Source organism: Podarcis melisellensis, assembly GCF_964234715.1.
Source record: "Podarcis melisellensis genome assembly, chromosome: 3".
In the NCBI taxonomy this organism is placed as follows: domain Eukaryota; kingdom Metazoa; phylum Chordata; class Lepidosauria; order Squamata; family Lacertidae; genus Podarcis; species Podarcis melisellensis.
The window spans coordinates 73,431,173-73,455,627 of record NC_138530.1 but is presented as its reverse complement, the minus strand read 5'-3'; the positions used below and the strand labels follow the sequence as shown (position 1 = coordinate 73,455,627).

The window sequence follows — 24,455 nt, the reverse complement described above, 5'->3', positions numbered from 1 at the left end:
CCATTAATGGTCTTCAAAGAATAAAATGTGTGGACTTTTATTTTGTTGTTATGCACATTTTATAGGCTGTTAAAGGAAGTGTAAAGCAGAACAAATAAAGGTGATAGCTTCTGCAATACAGAACTGATACAGAATTTGGCTGTTTTCTCGTTGAGCACATCTAGGGGATATTAACTCGAGATTTTGTTGTTATATATTCACATTAACCAAACATTTCTCTTTTTAAAATTTAAAACAGAGGATGATTCTAATAATAGTTATGTACAGATAATCTCACTGGCTTGTTTTGTTGTTTTGTTTTGTTGTTTTGTTGTCTAAAAGTCTAATAGCACACAATAGCAATATAATCTATGTGAATCGTTAACTTTTAGTTATTTGCAATATCTTCCTTTGGAACTGAGACATCTTAGTACAAACCTTGGCATCTAGATCTTCCTAAGGAACATAGTAAGAAGAAAAAGTATAAACACCTACATTTGACCTGTATTTTATTCCATGACTGCAGCACAATATTCTAGTGATAGCTCCATTGTCTCTGTACCTCAGACATGAGAGTTTGAGGCCCATTGAACAATATTGAGCTTTCCAATGTAACATAATTACAGGAGCACCTGGACTAAATAGTTTTGTCTTGATCCACTGTGAAAATGTGCGGTGTTCAACAGCCCTGAAAATTTCTCATTTCTTACCTGTGGAGAGGTGCTTTGGCGCTTGCATGTTGGGACACTGATACAAGACACATCTACAGATGGCTATTCTGTCAGTAGATTGGGTTGCATATTGGTGCTACAGCTATTTTTAATTTGACTCTGTTTGTGCTTTCTGGAACACAGCCAGCAAGTGGGTGGGGAGGTGGGTGTTCAGCGTTCAAAATTCAGAGCATAACAACAAGAACTCTGAATGCTTAAAACTGCTAAGGATGAGCTTCATACCCTCCAGCATTTCTCTGATGAAACCAGGGACGTCCCATTCCATAACGATAATTTTACTATTTATACCCCATACATCTTACTGGGTTGCCCCAGCCACTCTGGGCAGCTTCCAACATATTAAAAAAACAAAACACAATAAAACATTAAACATTTAAAAAACTTCCCTATACAGGATTGCTTTCAGATAGCTCGGGGGTCAGATAACTCCATACATGCCAACATTTCTCCAATGAAAATAGGGACATCCTAAGAAAAAATGGGACATTCCAGGATCAAATAAGAAATTGGGGTGTCTTCTCTAAATCAGGGACATCCCTGGAAAATAGGTACACTTGGAAGGTCTGCACAGACATGTATCACTATAGAACCCAGGGGAGATGTGGGCTGTGGCTTACTTATAGTTCCTGAGGAGGAGGAGGAGGAGGAGGAACAGAAGAAGAACTCTTATTATGTGAGCAGAAATCTGTCCTGATGGCATTGGATTTCACTCTAAAAGTCAAATAATTTGGTGGCAAGTTATTGTTACCTATTAGGCAAAAATGCTGCCTGAAGAAACCTGGCTATATGTGGATTCAAAGCTCATTCTGTCTCAGTTTTTATGCTGGAATCCAGAAAACAACCTCCTCAACCAAGTGGGGGTCTGTACCTTTCCCACAATCAATCCAGATTTTCCAGATCCATGAGTAATCTGATAATAGAAACCAACATAAAATTGCATGTTTCTCAACAATACAGTGGTACCTCAAGTTAAGTACTTAATTTGTTCCGGTACCTCGAGTTAAGTACTTAATTTGTTAACCTGAAACTGTTCTTAACCTGAAGCACCATTTTAGCTAATGGGGCCTCCTGCTGTCACCGCACCGCTGGAGAACGATTTCTGTTCTCATCCTGAAGCAAAGTTCTTAACCTGAGGTACTATTTCTGGGTTAGCGGAGTCTGTAACCTGAAGCGTATGTAACCTGAAGCGTATGTAACCCGAGGTACCACTGTACAACCAAAACACATTGATAAATCACATTTAGCTGAGGCTGTGGGCTGGAGAAGTTACATGGATGGTGGCATTTGCTGCCTGGTTTCTGTCTGATATTATATTCCTTTTTCCCCAGGCTTTTGGCTAATTAAACCATCTATAGTATTTTAAACTCTGTGTCTGGGGGTGTTGTTTTTGTTAGTTACTGTGTTATGTATATTTACATTGTAAACTGCCCTGTGATCCTCAGATGAAGGGTGAAATTTATTAAATAATACATAATAATAATACTAGTGTTATTTTAATAGTGATCACTTTTTGTAAGCTGCCTTGAGAACCTCTTGGGGCTATAAAGTGAGATATAAGAATTCTACATAAACAAATGGAAAGAGAATTATCCATCAAACTAATAATACCCAGAGAGGTGAGATTTGAAAGAGAGGTAGATGCACAATGCTACTATGAATTTTATTTGTAATTAATACCCCTTTTTAATAAAAAAAACCTCAAATCATACTAAATTCAAGTCATCTTGTGATGCCTGCTCCCCACTCCCATGCACTCGACTGTTAAATTTTAGCTTTAGACTGAGATATATATCCTCTTTTTGAGAACAGCTGAAATTATAGGATGATGGTTTAAAAATATGAGCAATCATTTAATTCCCATTTTCTCTGCATCCATTTGGAACATCAGGTGAAAAAAAATGAACATCAATTTTAAACCCCTGAGTAGCAAGCATCTTGACACGCTAGTCCAAATGGATGCAGAAAAAGCAAGTATGAGCCATCCAATTTGTCTTACTTTTTGCCTTTGAGAGATAAATGGAAATGTCAGCGGAAGCATCTTCCCAGATTTGTAACTTATTAACCCATCCTTTCATGTAAAGCCAGGCCAAATTTTAATAACAATATACTCTGTACTACCATATTTCTTTCCCAAAGGGAACAGATTCTAAATAACTGCCAGGATGCATATTAGTGTTCAAATTATCCTACTGTCCCTCTTCACAATTTTACAAGAACCAAGTTTGATTAATGTGCTTCACACACTTTTTATGTTCAAGTTGTCATTATTTTGTTGTTGTTGCTTAATAAACTATAAATAAATAAGTTAGCCGATCTCATTCATGGATGCAATAAAATGGTTATAATCAATGAGAACCAAAATCAGCTTTGTATGTTATGAATCTACCAGTGGATCAAATGCTTATGGTTTCAATATTGACCTTGCCAGAGCATCAGCCTCAGAAGCAGAAACGCTTAATACAGTGGTAGAACCGCCTCTGCATTCACAGCCCTGCCCCTCATGCTGTCCAGGGTGGAAGGAGTATGGTAGGATTTCTTTTCTATGCTAATGCCCAATTGGGAGAACAAACAGACCTACACTGGGACTCCCACTGCAAACACTTTGAAATATATGACCTTTTCAGCTATAGGACTTCAAATAAAGTCCCCTAATAGGCCTTTAAAAACTGTCCATTGTAAAGTAGGACATGTAATCCCATATCTGTCAGGGGCTGGACTGAGGAAGAATGGTGGGGGCTGCCTTCTCCTGAACCTTTCCGAGGACAGGACAGCATAGATTTAGAACAGTGGTTTGCAGAAGGTCATAGTTCAGGATGCAGAGGGGGAAAGCTGGGAAATATTGGAAGAGGAACAGCAGGAAGGAGAAACACCGGGGGAGAGACAGCTGACAGACTTGGTGTCTTTGGAAAGCATTCCTGACTCCTCTTCCCCCAAGACTTGGTGGGCGTGAAGGATAGTAGAACAGAAAGCTCAGATTAGCCGACGTAGGGGTGATGTAGAATAGTAGAGACTTTACTTGGAGCAACACAATTTCGAGAGAGAGACCGCATTCCTTTGTCTCTCGCTGTGATTACTGAATTGGTAATAATTCTTCTCTTTATCTGCTTCTTTGCTGCCACCAGGGGAGGGATCTGATTCCCCGAAGCCTGACAATATCTGATAATATTTTTTCTTACCAACTATGAAGATGCTTGTTTACAAGACCCATTATCCCCAGCAGGAAAAGATTCCCAAGGTATTGTTCATGTCCAGTAACCTGTCTCTTCTGATGAAAAATGTGCTCTGAGCATTGCAGCCCACTGGCAATATTGGACCCCATAATTCCTGGTGGGAAAAGATGCTCAGTATATCATTTCTCACCACTGCCGAACCCTTCCTTTTCTTGCTACACACTTCTCTTTCCCAAGGTGAGCATAAGGCTATCAGATATACTAACCATGACAGCTATGCAGTGCACCTACACCTGGAGGCAGCTTCCTAAATACCAGTTTCTGGAAACTTCAGGAGAGGGGAATGCTGTTAAAGCTCAGGCCCTGCTTGTAAGCTTCCCACAGGCATCTGATTAGCCACTGTGAAAACAGGATGTTGCACTGGGTGGACCACTGTCCTGATCCAGCAGGCTCTTCTTGTGTTCTTAAGTGAGCTCTTCCTTCCCTATCATGGACAAACTCAGGGATAGTATGTACAGAGCTGATATGTGCCCTGCAAGCACTGATTTTGAAAGCCCAGAAAACCAACTCAAAAGAACTTTAACTCTGAAGGGCAGCAAATAACTTGGGGTGTGTGTGAGAGAGAACATTTTGGTGCTTGCCCAACTCTACTAAGGAGGTCTTGCTGGCCATTAACCCTGTATACCCTGCCTTGTCCTCCTCCTTTGAATAAATGAAAACTAATAACCTGTGGTAGTTTTATATAAAGGGGCTTGTTTGTTGGTGTTGTTGCTCTTCTGGGGAACCAATTCAGTCATATTTGCTCCCACGTCCAGGCTGAAATGGTATGATGCTGCCCTCACAAATACTAGGCCTATCCCATGTGTCTTTTTCAAACTGTAGTACTAACTACAGAAAACACATTTTATAGTTGTGCTTAGGACTTAAAGTAATGCATTTATCACACAAGTTTTCTCAAGTTCCGAAAACTATGTGGCAAGAAAAACACACTGGTGGTATATATTAAGAAGTTCATTCTCCTTGACCAAACCCCAGATTGGTTGCTTCATGTAGAAGAATAGACTTATAGATGTTAAAGACAGGGTTTAATGACAAAATGTGTTAAATTATAGGGTTTCCTTTTATTTGCTAGTTTACAGGGAAAGCTGTATTATCCTACCCCACCCACACTATTGTGAGAGTTACTAGATTAAGTGTTTCCATGGCAGTAACTGATACAGCTTTGGTATGAAGTAAGGCTATGGAACTTTCTCACTTTCTCCTGCTTTTATTTTTTTATTTTAAGAAAAAACTTCAGAAGGGACTTTCGGGGAATGGCTGTCTGGGGCCATTGACACACAGTGAGCCCTCCAGCCCTCCAGCAGGCACACAAAGACAATAGCTGTCCCTTCCTGCTGTTCTAGTAGCTGGTAGCCATTGCTAGGTCTCTACCTCCACGAATGTGTGTAATCCTCTTTTAAAGCCATTCAGGTTGGTACACATCACTTGAGCTAACTCCTGCAAATATTTCCATCTCTAAATGTTTTAGAGACATTTGTGAAGCACACACGCATGCTATGTAGGGGTGGCTAACCTGTGACCCAGCCCCAGCCAATGTGGTCAATGGTCTGGAGTGATGGGAAGATCCCATCCAAGAACATTTGAAGGACCGCAAGTGAGCCATTCTTGCTTTAGGCTCTGGTTCCCAGCCAGATGGTGGGGGTATAAATTGTCATGATTATGATTTACACAAGCCTCAATTGAGCAAGAATTTGTGGGAGGCAACAACAGAGGCACAGAAAATGGTAACAGCGGTAGCCTTCCACCATCCCGATCAGATCTGAGCACAGATAATCCAAAACTACTTGTGGGGCAAGCCTTGTAAATATATGTAAAGAAACCATATATCATAAAGACACAACAATCTCCACTGTGCCTCGATTCCAAAGGAAACATGAAGCCTGAGAAGGCACCTGGACATCTGGAAACTCACACCTTTCAAAGATTGAGGTGGTATGTAACAATGCAGTATTTACCTTTTTGCCTGGATGGTAGCCGCCATCTCACCAATTCTCAACTGTTTGAAGACCGATGTGCTATATAAAGTGATGTGATAAACATAAACATTCTGATTGCACTGTTGGCACAGATTTACCCTTTCTGCAAGTTCCCCATTTATGCACCATATATTTACTGCCACGAGATCAGATGTGTTCATTGTATGCCTAACCACTAATGACTAGCTGCAAAAGAGCAGTTGTACTTTGTAGCAGAAAGAAACCTCCAATTTCTTTCATAGGCTGCTGCTTTTGAAAAGTATGTGGTGTAGTAAGCAAACTTCTTGGAGAAGAAACTAGTGCCATTTACACAAGATCTCCTCCTTAATTAAGAGCATTAACTGCCTTCTCCTGGCTCTATACCCACAGTCACACTTTACTCCATACTAACATGAAGTAAAGTTTGTAGTGAAAATAGTGCTACAGTGGTACCTCGGGTTACATACACTTCAGGTTACAGACCCAGAAATAGTACCTCAGGTTAAGAACTTTGCTTCAGGATGAGAACAGAAATCGTGTGACGGCAGCGTGGCAGCAGTAGGAGGCCCCATTAGCTAAAGTGGTGCTTCAGGTTAAGAACAGTTTCAGGTTAAGAACGAACCTCCGGAACAAATTAAGTATGTAACCAGAGGTACCACTGTATAATTTTTCAGCTTTTTTTTTAAAGCCACTTGAGTCTCACAATAGGAATGGTCTGGTTGTCCACCCTCCACAATATCTATATATATACTTTGCCACCCTGCTGCCGTAGGAGTGCAGAACCTTTTTGAAGGTGCACCATTATGTGGGGGAAATGTCACCCCTGTGAATCTGGATTATTTACTTAGAGGATTTATAGCCAATTTTTCTCAGAGAAAGAAAAAGTATCTTATAATAAATAGAGCAATTAGGGGGTTTATGAGGTTTCTTGGAATGTCTTCATGCCTTTCAACTGGTCGTTTGCGTGGACAGGCGGAGTCCCCAGATCCTGCGCGGTCCCCCCGTCATGTGGAATAACGACTCAAGACAACGTGCTATGGGATTAAATTGGCCACAACTTTATTAAATTTCAAATGTGGGTAGACCTTGGCTCAGGCATTGGGCGTTCTCCCTCCCCAGTCCCCAGCCGGGGACCTAGGGAGCATCAGGGTTATCCAGTGTGTGTGTGGGGGATGGGCCGGCTCTGGAGAACATATGTTCAAGCAGAGATAGCCGCCCCCGTAACGCCGCCGCCGCAGGGGAGAGCAATGACGACCTTCCGGCGTACGGTCAAAGCCTCCCTTCAGAAACCCCTTTAACGGGGAACCCTGGTATCGCCGCCGCAAAGAGGAAGATGGACAAAAGGATTCCGCCCAAGGCCTGATACTGCCAAAGTTGTGACGTTTTGCTACGGGAAAGGCGAAACCTGCCAATGCAGGGAAATTCCTTTCCGGCCCTTTAACAGCGACCTTAACGTAGCAGCGCCCGCATACCTGTGAAGAAAATTAACTTGCAAAACATGTGAGGAAAATTAACCTGCAACATAAGACATTGACTGAGGGTGGGTAGGGTGGGAGAAGCTCTGGAGCCAAGTGAGAATTCCCAGGTAAAATCCTCCCTCCTTTGTGTGGGCAGGTAATCCCTCCCCTACCTGGCCTGGTCTCCTTGGCAACCCTTTCCCCCAGGTGGGATTGGACAACTGACTGAGGTAGGCAGAGACCTCCAGGTATCCCACCTGAGGGATGGCATAGCCTAGCCTATGCTGTTGGAGCCGCTCCAGGTCTAGGGGCTGCACGCGTCCACGCAAAGGGTGCCCCCCGTTTTAAGCGGGGAGCGGTCATTATTGAATCTTTTTTATTTGTGTAACCCCACTAACCATTTAATTTGTTGGGTCTGCACCAGATTTGGCCAAATTGAAAACTGGACCAACTAATTTGGAGGTGATCTGGGCTTTGATTCCATTACTTATGGATGGCTCCAAGACAACTGCAGGAAATGGATGACATGCAGCTTCCCTCAAATACTACCTTCTTAAGTAGTCCACATAGCATTGAAAACGTTGTTCTAGTGGCTGGTTGAGATGCTAGGTAGTAACAGGGCAGCTCTGAAACAAGATAGACTTAGCTTCCTGTTATTGTCAATGGGGGCATAATGAGGAGGCAGTGGGACAATCCCCATGTTTCAAGACCTTCTGATATTCTAACTGCTGTTACTCATCAACAGCTGCACAGCAGAATCCACTCCCCCATTAACCCCAAATGTGCAACCAAACACAAGCTCAGCAGCAATAGATGGGGAATTAATGTACTAATAGCACACTTCTTTCCATATGATTCTCCTGTCCTGTACCTTCCTGTGTTACAATACTGTACTTGCAGGGGAGTAGCAACTAAGCCGCTTCTATAATATCATGCTTCCTGTGCAATTGCCTAGGGCAAAGCAGTTGTTTTCTGCTCTGTGGTTTCTCCAACATTGCTTCTAGAAACATCAATAAGTTCTGCTCCCATGACTGGGCTCCCTTGGATGTTTACATAACACATAAGCTATGGGATTCCCAAAGGGCTGGAAAAGAGCCTAGTAATCAATCCTGATTGAGAACATGACAAGGTGACTGAAGTCTGTTAATGAGTAAATAAATGAGTAACTAATTGGTGTCAAGGAGAACTTTAAGGATTTACCATCAGGTGGCCCAGCACCTTTGATTGACGTTATGTGTGAAATGTTAAAAAACAGGGAAACATCCCCCCTCCACTTGGCAATGACACAAGAGTTCTGAGCTATGAAATGTATTTGTCACTGCACTGGAAATTATTCCTTTTGTGTACTCAATTGCAAAATGCATCGTAAAATGTTGAGTCTGAGGCAGTGGAAGGTGAGAGCATGGACACAACAGGATTGTAGCACCTGCAGTTCCCAACTCTAAAGTGTCCATAGCTCAGGGCATTTTTACTTCCATGCCATTTTTCCAATGGCTTGGGAAAAAATTAGAAGAACTTTTGACTGAATATTCCCTAATATCTACAATCAGTTGGCCTCTGAGAAGCAGATACAGCCATTCATTTGAACAGAGTTTGTTTGTTTGTTTGTTTGTTTGTTTGTTTACTTCTTATTGATAAGCTATATTTTTTAAAAATGCAATTATTCATCAACACATCAATAATGGACATAAAGGGAAAGTGGAGAGAAAGGAGTAAATACAATGTACCGGTACATCAAATTCTTACCCACTGAGTTCACAGAATTATCATCTCCCAAGGATGCAACCTCCTTTCTGGCTTTTCTTTTAGCCCTCTTGATGTACAAGTGCCAATCTCCATGGTGACAGTTTGAGTGAAACAGGTGACAATCAGTATTTGGATACAGATCAAAATTACAAAGGCATGTGATGATCTATTTTTGGTCTGGAGTGCTTTATTAAGGGCCTGGAACTGACTGCTGTTCTAAAAATACTTTTCCAAGAGGAAGTAATTGAGGGCAGACTGCAAGGAGAAACTGGGATGTTATTTGAGGACATAAACACTACCATCTTGTGCATCTCTTTGGGGAATGAATCCATAAACATGCCATACGAATTGTGCTAAGCATGTTTATACTTGGAAGAAAGTCCCATTGAAATGAATGAAATTTGTTTCTGAGTTCAAACTGAAGTGCAAACTGAAGTGTTATGCATTCATATTTAGGAGTGAGTGCTATGGAACTCGGTTAACTAGGCAGCCATAGGACTGAGCTGAAAATGCTGGTTTTTTAAAAAAATAAATCATGCAAGAATATCTATTTGCTTTAACCGCTTTAAAATTAATGTGTTTAATGTAGCATGCAACCCAGGAAACAGCCCAATTTAATTCAAATCATAGCACCTAGACCTGTGACAATTTAATTTAAATTTCATGGAGTGAAATTTCTCTGTTCCTATGAACAAATGCAGCCTCAAAGATGTTATCAGCATCTGCTGATAAGAAATATATAGCAAATATTTTTTTATTCCTCTTTGATATCTATTCCAAAAAAAAAAAAAAAGGTTTTAACATGCTTGGCAGGGGGTTGGACTCGATAGCCCTTGTGGTCTCTTCCAACTCTATGATTCTATGATTCTATGATTCTAACATGACTAAGTTGGATTGGTAGGATGTCATTGCCTAGACAGGGAGAATTTAACCTCACACCACCCATACTTCAAATGCAAACATCTCTCTTCCAAAAGCAACCATAGGTTCAAGGCAAAGAGAATGTCTGATGATTGTCAGTTGCTAACACGTACTTGCCGAAGGGAAGGTGAAAGAGCGGCAGCATTACATCTGCTTAAATTGATGAGAGAGGAAAATAGTCCTTTTTAAATTAGGGATCCTAATTGCTTAATGTACTGAAAAACCAAGGCTTTTTAGCTTTTTGCACTCAGGTTTAATAGTATCATGCGCGTTTGTTTCTATTTTCGTGTGTTGTTACTAAGTAGATCTAAAATATCTTTCCCTCTCTAAGTATTATCATTCATGCTAAAAGGCATACTTGGGAGGGAAGTAACTTCATTTTTTACACTATATACTTGCTCAAACATACTTCATTAAAAAAAAACCTAGGTTGCAGTCTTCAAACTGAGTCTTAGTTTGGCCTTTGGATAAATTTGAAAAATGATACCTTACAGTTTTTGAACTGTAAGTCAGGTAACTATCTCCTGGAAAGGATAAGGAGCAACAATATGCAATGATACTGGAGTGCTCCTCCCACATGTTTTTGTTTGCTTTGCCCCACCACTGAACCACTTCTGATAGTGCTGTATTAATGGAAAATATCACCATATTGAACAATAAAGTGTTCTATACTGGGGCGGCTAAGAACTTCTGCCTCAAAAGTCAACTGTTGGCCAACTCTCTTGGAACCACATGCCAGTAGTGGGTGTGGCCAACCCACAGGGACAAACACCCCCACCTTCTCCACATATCTGTGTAGATCCACTGAGGAAGTGGGGGATCAATCTAATGACTGGGAAAGGGGATATTTGCATTTCTTCAGGGCACTTGGCAGGACAGAGTGTCCTTTCTACCTACTCCAGTTGTTGTTGCTGCTGCTACAAATTTATTTATCTATCTATACCCGCACCTTTTTCCCTGACAGGGACTCAAGGTGGTTTTCCAGATAAAAATAAGAACAGCTAAAACATAGCTGGGGTCTTTAAAAAGCAGTTCAACATTGATAGAATTAAAACTATCATTCCATCTGTATGTTTATAAACTGCATGGCACCAGCCCTTTCATTAAATGCAGTCTGTTCTCAAAAGCCTGATGGAACAGAAGGACAACAAGGAGGGAGCCAGTGTAATTTCTCTAGAAAGGGATTAAAGCCACAGAGAGGACCCTGTCTTTAAACCTTACCGAGCATGCTTGTGGGGGTGGCAGGACTGAGAGAACGACCTCCCCCAAATATACCAAAACCTGGGCAGGCTTGTTCAGATAGCTTGGACCTCAGCCATGTGGGCTTTCTAGGTCATAACCAACATTTTGAATTGTGCCCAGGTAATTGTATGCTCTATGCCTGCTTTATGTTTTTCCTTTTGCAGTCACCAGCATCAGAGGGAGCAGAAAAAAATTACTTGAGAGGGGCCAGATCAGGTCGCCAGACATGTATTACCTCTCCCTGAACTATATATTAATGATAAAGAGCTATCTCTCTTATCCTGCCTCACCCGTCTAGAAGAGGTCACCTGCCTGCCTGCACATCCTTCCAATCCGCATCAGTTCAAGTTAGCCAAGAGCTTGCCTCTATGAAGCTGAGAGGCAAGCAGGCAGGTCCCTTCCCACCTCTTTCCTAAATCCTTCTCTTTTTCACTGCCCTGCCCCACCCCAGTTGTTAAGTATAATTGGCTTAATTAACACTGAAATGGTGAATGTCTAAATGTATATTACTGAAGGCTTTAACATGGGGATTTTCCATGGGGCTATATTTAAGCCAAGAAAGGGACACTGAGCTTTAACTGAGTTGATAATTATTGTTGTTTTCTGCTAGCTAACACATGAGTGTTTAACCTTAGACCACATGGGAGGCTATTGAATTTCAAATCACCATTTTGAAGGGAGTTGCCTTTGTTCCCAAGCTCTGCAGAGTAAGGAGGTATAAATGGCTGTCCAGGAGTATACATCCTTAGGGCTGGAGCGTAGGCAAAATGGAACCTGAGAGAGACAGAGACAGAGACAGAGACAGAGACAGACAGAGACAGAGACAGAGACAGAGAGTAAAAGCACTATTTTGCAAGCTCTGATTGTAAGTTATTTTATTTCTAAGATGATGCTAAGCCTATGCTTGGAGAAGCCTATGTTTTATGAAACTGTTTAGATGTATCATTTGATGTTTTAATTCTGTTATGAAGAAAGTTCTGCAAGTAAAGTTTTTGAATAATATCTAATCCGTCTGGACAATGCTTCCTTTCAAAGGGAGTCAGTTTTCATGCATCCAGTCACTTCAAACTGTGCAATATTAATATCTCCAATACCAGTTCCTTATTTATATCTTTAATTTAAAGCTCTCACAGAGGATCTCTGAAAAGCATATTTAAAATATATAAGAGATTTGTGGTTTTGCTGTTCCTAGGAAAACCTAGATAATTGCATGTTTTAAAATGACATTTAAAGGACCGTTACTGAGGTTGTTAAGTCAACAACTTGAAAGTTTTTTGAAAAGGCTAATACATTGGCAGTTGCCTTTGCAACCTTAATTCACCCTTTTTGTGATTTTTGGTATAAGGTGTTATTATTTTTCGAGTACATAGTTGTGTTTCTCATATGTGCTTTACACTTTGGATATGCTAGCACATCTTACTAAGATTTCCTTGGCATATCAAAATTTAGCATTTCATACATTTAACTCTGTTGTGTGAAGTTTTTGTGGTTTTGTCTTATATTTATTTGATAGTACAGTTGAATGATGCTGTTGACTAGGGGGAAAATAAACACCAGGGCATTTAGAAAATTACAGCCTGGAGATGGAATAAACAATATTTTTAAGTGTGAAGGTGGAGGAAGGATTTTTCTGCATTTAATGCTTTAAATAAACCTCAGTATGTTTATGAACCATGTTTGGCTCAGATAATAAGCTCTTATTTGAAACTATGAACAGACACAAAGGTAATGACACTTGGACATCACCATCATTGCACAGTGTGGAAACATCTTTGTCGTTTTTCCTTCCATGGTTTATGGCTTTGTTTTGCGATATTTTTCCTCTGATACATCCTCCAATATCACACAAGTGCAAACATCTTCTGGGGTTGGAAAGCTGATTTGAGAAGGTTACAGATAAATAAACCTCATCTGTGAGTGTCAAGCAACAGATATGTTTCTCTGCTTTGAAATGAGTGGATACAGGGAGAATACATGATATACTAAAGACCACAATGAGCTGCAGGTATTATAAGACATGTTTTGTATAATGGATGATAAGCAAAAACATAAAGGCAAAGGTAAAGGTACCCCTGCCCGTACGGGCCAGTCTTGCCAGACTCTGGGGTTGTGCGCCCATCTCACTTAAGAGGCCAGGGGCCAGCGCTGTCCGAAGACACTTCCGGGTCACGTGGCCAGCGTGACATCGCTGCTCTGGCGAGCCAGAGCCGCACACGGAAACGCCGTTTACCTTCCCGCTGGTAAGCGGTCCCTATTTATCTACTTGCACCCGGGGATGCTTTCGAACTGCTAGGTTGGCAGGCGCTGGGACCGAGCAGCGGGAGCGCACCCCGCCGCGGGGATTCGAACCGCTGACCTTTCAATCGGCAAGCCCTAGGCGCTGAGGCTTTAACCCACAGCACCACCCGCGTATTATAAGACATGTTTTGTATAATGGATGATAAGCAAAAACATACTTGCTATAAAACTGGGATCAGTCCTAGACTATCCGATTGTCTTAGGGATTCCACTCCAGATTTTTTTAGAGTTTACTCCTTAGCCTTTTCTTTCCCCAAAGATATCCCACAAGGCAGCAGAGGTTTAGGATCAGAGTCTTATTCTCCTAGATGGGCTACCTTCCCAGGTTGATAAGCACGATCTGCCCCTCATTTCCCTCTACAGTATGTTCAGAAACCTCCATAAACCAGGTGAGAGTAGCCGATGGGTCTCAAATGCTGGGTGAGTTAGGGAGTTCCTCTGCATGTGAAGACAGGTCCTGGCAGATTTAGCAGATGAGACCAATAGTGGGTTCAATGGACTGGATATACTAGTGAAAATATAAAAATATAAAATATAAAAAACGTGTATAATAGACAAAGTTGCATCTCAAACAGTTGTGGAGAATTGAACTTAAGATGAGAAAAACAAGAAACCAAAATTGGCATATTCATTCATCTGTACTGCAGATGTTTTTGAAGTACACATGACTAGTAAAACAATATTAAATACTGTACCAACAAGAATAAAAGCAACATCTGAGGCAAAATTATTATTATCCATAAAATTATCATTATGTAATGATCCATATATTGGACACATAAAGAATAATCTGATTGTAGCAATTACATCCTCGTTAAATTGTATCTATTTAAAAAAATGTGATCCTCACAGTGACAGCAGGTGCTAATGTTAATGAATCTGTCAAATCATTGGTCACCTCTATAGAGTGATTTCTCCCAAGGTCTTGCTGTGTTGGTTTTCTGATTGATGGCATGTTTAGCCCTGTTATGGCAGGGAGAGGAAGTATGGGGAAATAGTGTTATAAACTTTAAAGATGAATTCTTTGTCTTAAACAAAATGCCTTGGACTGTCAGAAATGATTATTTAATGCTCATGTTGTTCACACTTTCTTTTATGAGACAAGTTGACAACCGTGGTTATCCTTTTATGCACCCTTTCTGCTTTGGGGGTATTAGGGATCACTGATGCTGCACTGTCGTGATCAGCCCTGTTGGACCGTTTTATATAGAGGATATCTCAATTGTATCAAATAGTGTCTATTCACCAAGGACTAGGAACTTGAAAAGGATAAAAGGTCTGAGCAGCAGAGTTTGCAAAGCTAATGGACGAAAGTGAAAACAGCTTTGGAATGGTCAAAGGCTTGGTGTCCTTGCTAAACAAAGACATCCACTATAGATTTAAAATGGTGGCAACTTTGTGAACATGGTAATGGGTAACAACCGAAAATGGGTTATGATACTCAGTGAGGAAGTGGCGGTGGGCATTGTGGAAAAACTCAGAGTATCACCAGGTAGACTTAGTGCTGGGGCAGTGAGTCTGTGAGCTTCCTTCCCCAATCAAAACCTCATATTTTAGAACCCCACAATTGGAACCCATGGAGCAGGCTCTGGCAGCAGATATGGGACTGGATTCACACTTTGCTTCAAACAACAGTAGCATTGCCGGAGCGGAGTTTCATTAAGGGATGCTTCCACTGGGCGGAAAGAGAGGGAAGGTGACCTTTGCCAGTTTCCCCCTCCCTTTGTAACCTTCAATGGGACTCTTTAGAACAGAATGGGAGGTGGCATTAAGGGGGAGGAATCATCAAAAGATTCCCCCCACTAATATTGGGATTCCTCTACTGGATCAAAACTCGGGATCAAAAAGACACTGCTGATATGGGCTGCCATATGTCCAGATTTTCCCAGACATTTACCTGATTTCCGCCTGGACACTGCTGCCAACTGTTGTGATTGTTTTCATCACATGTCTGTGTTGACATTCCATACTGTTGGAGTCATGAGAACGGAAGTTCAGTTACACTGTTCCGTTATGTTGTACTTTTGTTTTTCTGCTCTCTCGGAGATGAAGGAGAGAGGAGCCATGTTTTCTTTTGTTCTGTTTTGTACATAATAAAGTAGCTTAGAAACCCACACCTCCAATGCCTAGCTTCTGCTTGGACTCTGCTAACGTGTTGTGTGCATATGTCTTCAGATATATGTCGCAGAAGCGCATTGGGAAAGAAGAGCTATGAATCATCCCGAGGGTAGCTTGTGGGGAAGAATGCAACTGCCTGGTATTTTCCAGCTGGTACAAGAAGCCCAGCGAGGTCCAGCTCCATGTACCCAGGCACCAACACCGACTACAGTATTCCAAATATGTCAGGGAAATTCTGGGTGTATGGCAACCCTAACATACGGTAGCTCTTCCCCATGGAAACCAAGGCATATATTTAGTTCTTCATAACTCCAGATGATAGATAGATGGTAGGTAGGTAGGTAGGTAGGTAGATAGATAGATAGATAGATAGATAGATAGATAGATAGATGATAGATAGATAGATAGATAGATAGATAGATAGATAGATGATAGATGATAGATAGATAGATGATAGATAGATAGATGATGATAGATAGATGATAGATGATAGATAGATAGATAGATAGATAGATAGATAGATAGATAGATGATAGATAGATAGATAGATAGATAGATGATAGATTAGATGATGGTAGATGATAGATAGATAGATAGATAGATAGATAGATAGATAGATAGATAGATAGATAGATAGATAGATAGATAGATAGATGATAGATAGATAGATATAGATATAGATAGATATCCTGTTTGGGAGGGGGGAGATAAAAAGATCTTGGTAATCCTTGCAGAAGAATGGAAATAAGGCCAACGCACAGATGAACTGCAAGTCCCAACTTACAAATATTTAAAGTCATAAATTTTAAAATGCAATTGCATTTATCAGTGGCAGAATGCATAAATTACTTTTGGTATATTTGTGAGGAACACAAGTCTGCGGAGAAATTTGCCCACTGCTTTAATCTGCTTGTGATAGAACTTCTAGGGAGAAAAAAAGCTTCCGTTTGAACAACCTGTACAACATCAAAGCCCTTTCCCCTCCTTGCTGAAAGGCAGGTGGTCAGATGGAGACTGAAAAAGCAGTATGAAATCTAGCTCTGGGCTATATCCAGCCCTCTGTATCTGGGGTGCCTCACTCCAGCATTAAATCGAAAATTATAATAATTATAAATCTTTGACTTTCCACCTATATTTTTCTATGTTTGTGCCCTATAGATAATTGGGAGATTCTTCCTTAGGAGGCATTTTTAATGGAAATACAGAGAAATGAGTACTCTTAGACATTTCTAACTCAGTTGGTCCATATGTTACATGGGATCTTAGCTCAATTGGGAAAATAGTTATTCTCTTCTAGTCACATTTCCCCTCAGCTTTGTTTAGCTAAACAGTAGTCTTATAACAGGTGAAAATCGGCTGAAGTACTATTTATTATTTTCAAGGTACTGACCAGACATTTTTACCTGGTCTTTTGTTTTATTCTGGGCATATTAGTGCTTGTGAACAAAAGAGCAAACAAGGATGGCTGCGGAGCAATCTCAAGTCCACCAAAAGCAAATAGAAACGTATATTTTCAGAGGCATTGACAGCTTTATATTGCTGTTTCCTAGAAGATGCATAGCAGAGGAAGAGCGGAAAGACATTCCTGTGAAACTCCATGACTCACAGAAATTGATCTGATTCAACAGTTAATGCAGCACAAAGATTGACCATGAACCAACATGCCCATAATTTAAAGGCTGTATACAGGGACACAGGATCCGCCCCCCCCCCTTTAAAAGAACATTGTCCTCCTGCCTCTCCAGCCATTAATAAAACAATACTTTAAACAAGCATGTTTTGCAAGTTTGAAGTAGGTGCCTGTCACGTGTCATGCTGCCACTTTTATATCCCCCCACGATCACCCCACACAAAAGTGACTGGCCGAGAAGCCGGGGTGATCGTGGTGCCACCCTGGCATGACGGCATTACTCCGCTCACGCCAGGAGGGTGAGGAACCGGCTGGGAGCCTGCCCGCAACCAGGACCATCCTTAAAGATGATCCCACTTATTGATTAAAATTTGGTGTGATGTGATCCAATCTTCATTCTGAAAGTGTGGCTAGAGGAAAAATGTTTGAGAACTACTGTCCTAAAGAAATTAAATGAGTTTGTCCTGCCTGATAAACCCCTAAGCACCCAGCTACATCCTAAGCCAAGTTCTATCTGGCAGTTGAATTCTCACATTCTACCTTTTTACTCCCCATTTCCTCCTGGTTGGTTGTTTCTCCACCTTGCCATGATTGACTGCAGGGTCTCCAGGAGGATGATCCAACATCTATCCATCACAGGAGCACTCTCTGTGTCTTGTATTTCCCCTTTCCCTTTCTTTTCCTTTCATCCTTTCCCTTCCCTTCCTTCTTACTGACAGCCATGACCATGTCCTTTCATAACAAAAAAAAAATCCTTCCAGTAGCACCTTAAAGACCAACTAAGTTAGTTCTTGGTATGAGCTTAGTATGTCCTTTCATGTCATTGTGAAAATCCAGACAACTGATTCAATTTGCTCCTTATCTCTAAAGACAGGTAGCCATTGTATGTCATTGCGTGGACAGGTGGAGATCCCCCCCAATCCAAGACCAGCTCCCACGTGGCGAGCCCCCCCCCGGTCTGCCCAGCCCCCCAGAATCGCGGGAAGTAGCCGAAAGGCCCCTGCCACTGCCCCCACCCCCAAGGGGCCAAAATGGGGGGGGGGCTAATGAGGGTTGGGCCCCAGTCTCACCTCTCCAGATGTAGGATGAATTCCAGTGATGTCCACTCACGAAACTCTGGAGCCGACTGTGATCCCACAATTAAGTTCCACCGTCTATTGTGTGGGTGGGGCAGAAACCTGCAGTTATCCAGCCGGGGGGGGGGGGGAGGGCGATGCCAGGAAAAACTGCTAGGAGCCGTGTACGATCAGGGGTGCTGCACGCGTCCATACAAAATACGCCTCCCATTTGATATGGGGAGCGGTCATTCCTCCCACTTCTTGTTACACTCACCTACAGCAATGGTGAGATCTGAAACTTTGCTGTTTGCATGTGATATTTCCCCCAATTAAAACAACAACATTCATGATGGGTTTTTTTCAATCAGTGCTGTGTACTTTAATATGAGAGGGATGGCCCACTAGGAAAACAGAATGAATGGCTTCCGCTTGTTGTTGTTAGACTGAGTGGTCTTTGATCTCTCCGTCTACTCTATAAATGGAACAACCTGGTTATTTATATGTGAATGAAAGCACTATTCTTTTCAGAACCCTGAGTTGCATAGAACTGTTAACATCTACCGACACACCAAATAACATGCTGCTTATACAATAATTACTGTATTTAATAAAATGGAAACAAAGCACTCTGCTGGTAATTTTGTTCCGTGGCCTCTGAACATATGAAAACAAGCCTTTATATTTGAGCACCAAAATTATGGACCATCTCCACAGAGTGGCATACACCTATTATGACGTTGTTGCATCTAACACCCAGTGTCTTCTTTTATACATATCAGCGTACTTTGTAATCCTTATAATGGAAACTTGCATATGTTTAGTGAAATTTTTCAATTAAAACAACTAAAAAGGAATAAATTGAGAATTAAACGATGGAAAAACAGAAACGTTGAATATGCTTTTAGCTTTATGGTTGGAATTCAATGTCACACCATGATGCACATTTTGTCAGTGCAGACGTTTCAACCTGCCAGATGGAACAATCTCCCTCTCCTCTCCCTTTGCGCTATTCTGAGCGTTCTCCTGAGCCCCTGAGCCAATTTGCAGGTCTCTGAGGGCAATGAGAGGGAAAGCCCCATTGCACAAACAGAAGCCCTTGTGCAGGGCTTGTGCTGATGGGACTCATTTGGTGACCTACTGTATGGCAGCTCAAGTGAGGTAGAATTCAAAGCAAAATGTGGCCAAGCGGTTTAACAAATTAACAAACATTTCTGTTTCCTGCTTTAGTGTGGATGGAAAGCAATTATGGTCCTCTTCCAGTCTTTCACCTCTGATACATTTAGACATTTTAGGTAAACCATAAAGCACTACATTGTGTTCTTGCATTTCTTTGCGTTTCTGCCTCCTTTTTGTATTATATGCCCCGTAGGAATATAACAAGATTATAATGAATAATAGCAAGGGGAAGCTGCAACCAAATGTGGAGTTACCTTGTTTAGGGATCCAGTCATGCACTTTTTTCAGGGTACTGTGTTCCATCACCCCTCCAACAGAGAAAAGCATGACAACATCCAACATTTTGTAACCACTGAGCATACTTGGTCACTACCGGACAATTTTTTCATGGAGGCAGTTAGTATTCTGCATGCCCTGGGCATGTCCCCGCTTGTCTCTCTCCAGCGTTGTTTTGGTCACAATCCTGACACCACTTGCTGGTTGAATTTATTATTGTAATGAGTGATGGATGGTGTTATGATATCATACTTGTTCTTTTCATTTTTGTCTTGTTCACAGTCACATCTAAGGAGTCCTGCTGCTTTAGCATTCGAATAATGTTTCAGGTTCTGCACTGGTATAAATAAAGGCAGAGTTAAGTTTGCAGTTCAGATTGGGTTTGACTAGGACTTGAACTGAAAAGCAGATCAAGCCTCTCTCTCTCTTTCTCACTCTCTCTCGCTCTCCCCGCCCCCCAAATTGGTCTTACTAGCTAGTCAAAACATTGAACATAGCTTTTCAGTTATATTTTTACTACTAAAGTGGTACCTCGGGTTACATACGCTTCAGGTTATATACACTTCAGGTTACAGACTCCGCTACCCAGAAATAGTACCTCGAGTTAAGAACTTTGCTTCAAGATGAGAACAGAAATCGTGCTCCTGCGGTGCAGCAGCAGCAGGAGGCCCCATTAGCTAAAGTGGTGCTTCAGATTAAGAACAGTTTCAGGTTAAGAACGGTACTCTGGAATGAATTAAGTACTTAACCCGAGGTACCACTGTAATGTAAACTGAATTAGACTATAGATACATTTTGAATATTCCTTTCTCAGTCTACACATAGAATTTGATATTTTGAATACATGGCATAAGGACAGTGCAGAAGTAGCCTCCAGACATTGTAGATGGCAACTCCTGTCATCCCTGCCCAATGGTCATGTTGGCTGCAGCTGATGGGGGCTATTGTCCATAACTTATGGAAAACATCACTGTGGGCTACTTCTAGAGTAGATGTTTGAGAAGGAGACACTCATGGACTTTAAAAGATGTGAGAGTATATCCTCACCTGGTTATAGCCAGTGCCCCTCTTGGCTGCTGCCTCTCGCAAACTTCACACAGTCACAGAAACAAAGCACGAAAGTGATTTTTTTCAAGATCAGATGGAAAGACTGGTAAAGTCACAATAGTTACCACAACTCTCAGCTTCAACTACTTAGTCAGCCCCTCTCAGATGTTTCTATCATGGGGATGAGAGGTAATAAGAAACAGCCTGCCACTTTGCTCTCTCCTGGTATAACGCTTCCTTCATGAAGAGGCCACAATGAGTCTTAACTGTGAACATTGAGGTGAAGGTGGTTGTCCTTTGGTCTTTGATCTTCTCCCTCTGACATGCTTTTCATCTATTTGATTGTGCTTTTTGACAACTCTCTCTGTTTGAAATTGGAAGATTTAGCAAGGCTCATGCTATTATAGCAGTTGACCCCAGAGCAAAAGTAACAAAAGCCCTCACAGTGACCAGCATTTTAAACATGGGAAACTCTCTGACTGTATGGTTGGTACAATCCCATTTCTAACTGCCGGTAGCCTGAGATTACAATGTGGGATGCATATAAATGTCACACTTTTTTAATACAGCGAGAGGAAAGGAGGTTGGCATCATATTTCAGAAGTCTATCCATCACAAGTATCCATTTTGTCTTAGCATCAGTACAAAAACATCATGATTCATGACAATGTTATGTTAATATAGATGAACAGATGGAGTAAATAATCTACTGGGGCACTTTCAGCTGCTTGCCATTTTGAGAAATGAGAATTGGGCAATTCAGATTAAAAGAGGATCATCATTTTGTTCATACTGTTGCACAATAGGAGATTGTCTTCCCCTTTAGAGCAACGCTCAAAACATTGTTTCCACGTGGACAATGGGACGGATTAGGCTGGTTATCTAAACATCTTTTGTAATAAAAGTTCTAGTACACATTGCTGCAGACCACCCCAATCTAAGAGTGGTGCAAGATTCCAGGCTAATGTTATAAGTTGGGTTGGGGGTAGGATGTATGTCTGAGCCCCCCTTCTAATTCCTGGATCCAGCATGGATTCAATTCCTGGAATAGCAAGACCAGTCTGGGAACAAAGAGGTCGGCTCTGTGCCAGAGGGCAAATGGGTGGTTCTCCCTCCCTCAACTGTCTGTTACTTAGAAAAACAAAAGGCTAGAGTTGAGTGATGAGTTAGGTGATCTAGAAGCGGCATGCAAAATCTGCAGGATGGAAAAGCAGAGAAGAGAGAGAGTGAGCCAGGCTGAAATCCAGGACTTTGGCCATAGGAAAAGCAGAACTTCCTTTCGGTGTCAAGTCTGCAAACCCCTCCATTGTAGACTCAGGTTGTATATATGTGTAAACAAACCATATATCATAAAGACAGCCCAATGTCTCATGTGGTGCAAAATACCAATGGGTTCCAGGTACTTATACAGGGTTAAATGTTTCCTTTTGGAAATGAGGCACAGCTGACAATTCATTTAAAGTAGAGAAGCGTTCCCTTAGCACCTATTTTCTTGTCTTGGGCTGCAGCTCCCTCCTTATATTGTTTTTTCTGTTATCACCAGGTTGAGCACTGTGTTCCTTTTGAGTGAAATCAGAGTAAATAATAAGAAACCATCCATATTTTACAACAACCATTCAGTGCACATTGGCATTTCTGTTAACAATCCTTTGTGTGTTTTTCCCCAAAGTGACAAAACTATTTTGGGACCACTTCGCTGTTTTAAAAGCAACAAAAATGACTGAGCAGTTGGTGCAGCTGGTACTTGGGCTAGAAAAACAGAGATATTATTATTATTCCAAATCATAATTCAGTGTATGCTTTTCAGACCCTTCAAGGCAGAAGGGGAACACCAATCCTATTTTATTTTTATTTTATAAATTTAAGAACTAAGCGCTTATAACTACACACTACCTCTTTCCTGCCAGCTAATCCACTTAGAGGCATTTCCTGTGAAAGTACTCGAGGAAACAAAATACCTGTATGTAAGTTCTCCCACTGCTAACACTAATGTGGTTTTTTATTATTCTCAACCTACAACATCAAAGCTTCTTAAATAAATGGATTCCCTGCTATCTAAATCCTTTTTGTGCAAATAGCTCTATTAATCTAGATTTATTTTAATGAATACAAGCAAGAGAATGCATATGCAGGAACACTGAAGCACTTCTGTTATTAATTCTTAAAAACAATAGTAAAATCTTTCCTACAATATATGCTTTTCAAACACCCCACTTTTCCTTGTTAGAAGTACCCTGTAGCATTGTAGTGGCATATTATTATTATTATTATTATTCCTGCCCTCTCTCTCAAAGGAGCCCAGGGTGGCAATTTTTCCATTGTTGTCAAGAGATCGTTAATGATATAGGATGCAGTATTAGTTTGCCATGAAAAAAGTTTCTGTTTCTGTAGATTTAGGAATAGTCATAGAGCTGAGACATTTGAGCGTGTCTATTCCTTTCCTTTGGATCACCTTTAAAATCAGATCTGTTGAGAAGTAGTAAATGCAAGTGCTTCTTGACAGCTCATGCCATAGCAACTTCCCTGCAAACTTGTCCGCTTCAGATATTTTTTACTATAGTTCCCATCAGCCTCACCCAGCATGACAAATGGTCACCAGTGATGAAGCCTAGAATATCTGGAAGGAGCTAGGTTAGGAAAGCCTACCTTATAGCTATACCTGATTTTATTTTATCTTGAGGCCCTGGCATCTTTGGTGTTTTATTTACTATTTAAATTTTAGTATATTTTCCAAATATAACACAAGGAAAGAAACAATCCTTCAGTTCTCTTCCACTTCCACTTCCCACAACAAATGCATCTTTCCAAATGCAGCTAGGTAATATAAGGTTAGCCAAAGCACTGATAGTTTCCATCATCTCCATTGAGGGGCCCATCCGCTGTCCTTTCCAGGCATGGTCCACGCATTAGAACTTTCTTTCCATTTTTGCTCCAGAGCTTTCCACGCCAAAACCCAGTTTTTAAAGTTGAACAGGAGAATCCAACCAATTTGCTGTTCATTGCACTACAGCTTTAAATAGGAAAAAAATGCTTGGGACATTGAGCTTTAAAATATGGACCTGTGCCTGGAAAGAGGGCGCAAAGGGTAAGTGTGGATAAGCTCTGACTGAATAATTGGTTATATAATAGAGAAAGAAAATAAACAAAAACGTTCCCTGTAGTGAGAAATTAAAATGAGGCTTCTCTTTTCTTTCTTCTTTTGAAGGCTGGGTTGCATTCCTGTCTTAACTAGAAAGTGCTGGGTTCTTAGGTAGTGAAGTAATTCTGTTTAACGTGGAAAGGGTAATCCTAGACAATTAAACTAGCATTTGCTGGACAGAAGAAAATATTGAGAATCCTATGATTTGTCAACTGCCATTGTCAGCTGTGTGTTCCCCCTATAATCCTATTTCTCAGAGCATGCAAGGACCTTTTGCCCTTGGCCCATCTTTTGCTGAAGGGAAGAAGTCTTTGTAACAGAAGAAATTTGTGGGAAATGTGGGTAGGAAAGCAAAAGTAGAGGCTAGAACTGAAGACACTGTAGTGGGCAATAGTCATGGGGCTGTGAAGCTGTGAAGAGCAGTTGGAGAGATTGTACCTGGTCACTGCCCC

At 41.2% G+C, this 24,455-nt stretch overlaps 1 protein-coding gene across 1 annotated transcript in view; it reads right to left on the bottom strand.

The window, feature by feature from the left end:
* LOC309366172 (uncharacterized protein) overlaps positions 1 to 18,407 on the bottom strand; it is a 29,447-nt gene extending 11,040 nt beyond the window's left edge. Inside the window, exons 1-4 of the mRNA XM_081904687.1 lie at positions 18,378 to 18,407; positions 15,457 to 15,528; positions 14,458 to 14,522; positions 9,099 to 9,185 (exon numbers count right to left, since the gene is read on the bottom strand). Coding sequence (XP_081760813.1) covers positions 9,099 to 9,185; positions 14,458 to 14,522; positions 15,457 to 15,527 — 223 coding nt within the window. The 5' untranslated portion in view covers position 15,528; positions 18,378 to 18,407. The remainder of the gene's footprint in view (positions 1 to 9,098; positions 9,186 to 14,457; positions 14,523 to 15,456; positions 15,529 to 18,377) is intronic.
* Positions 18,408 to 24,455: the final 6,048 nt, after the last annotated feature.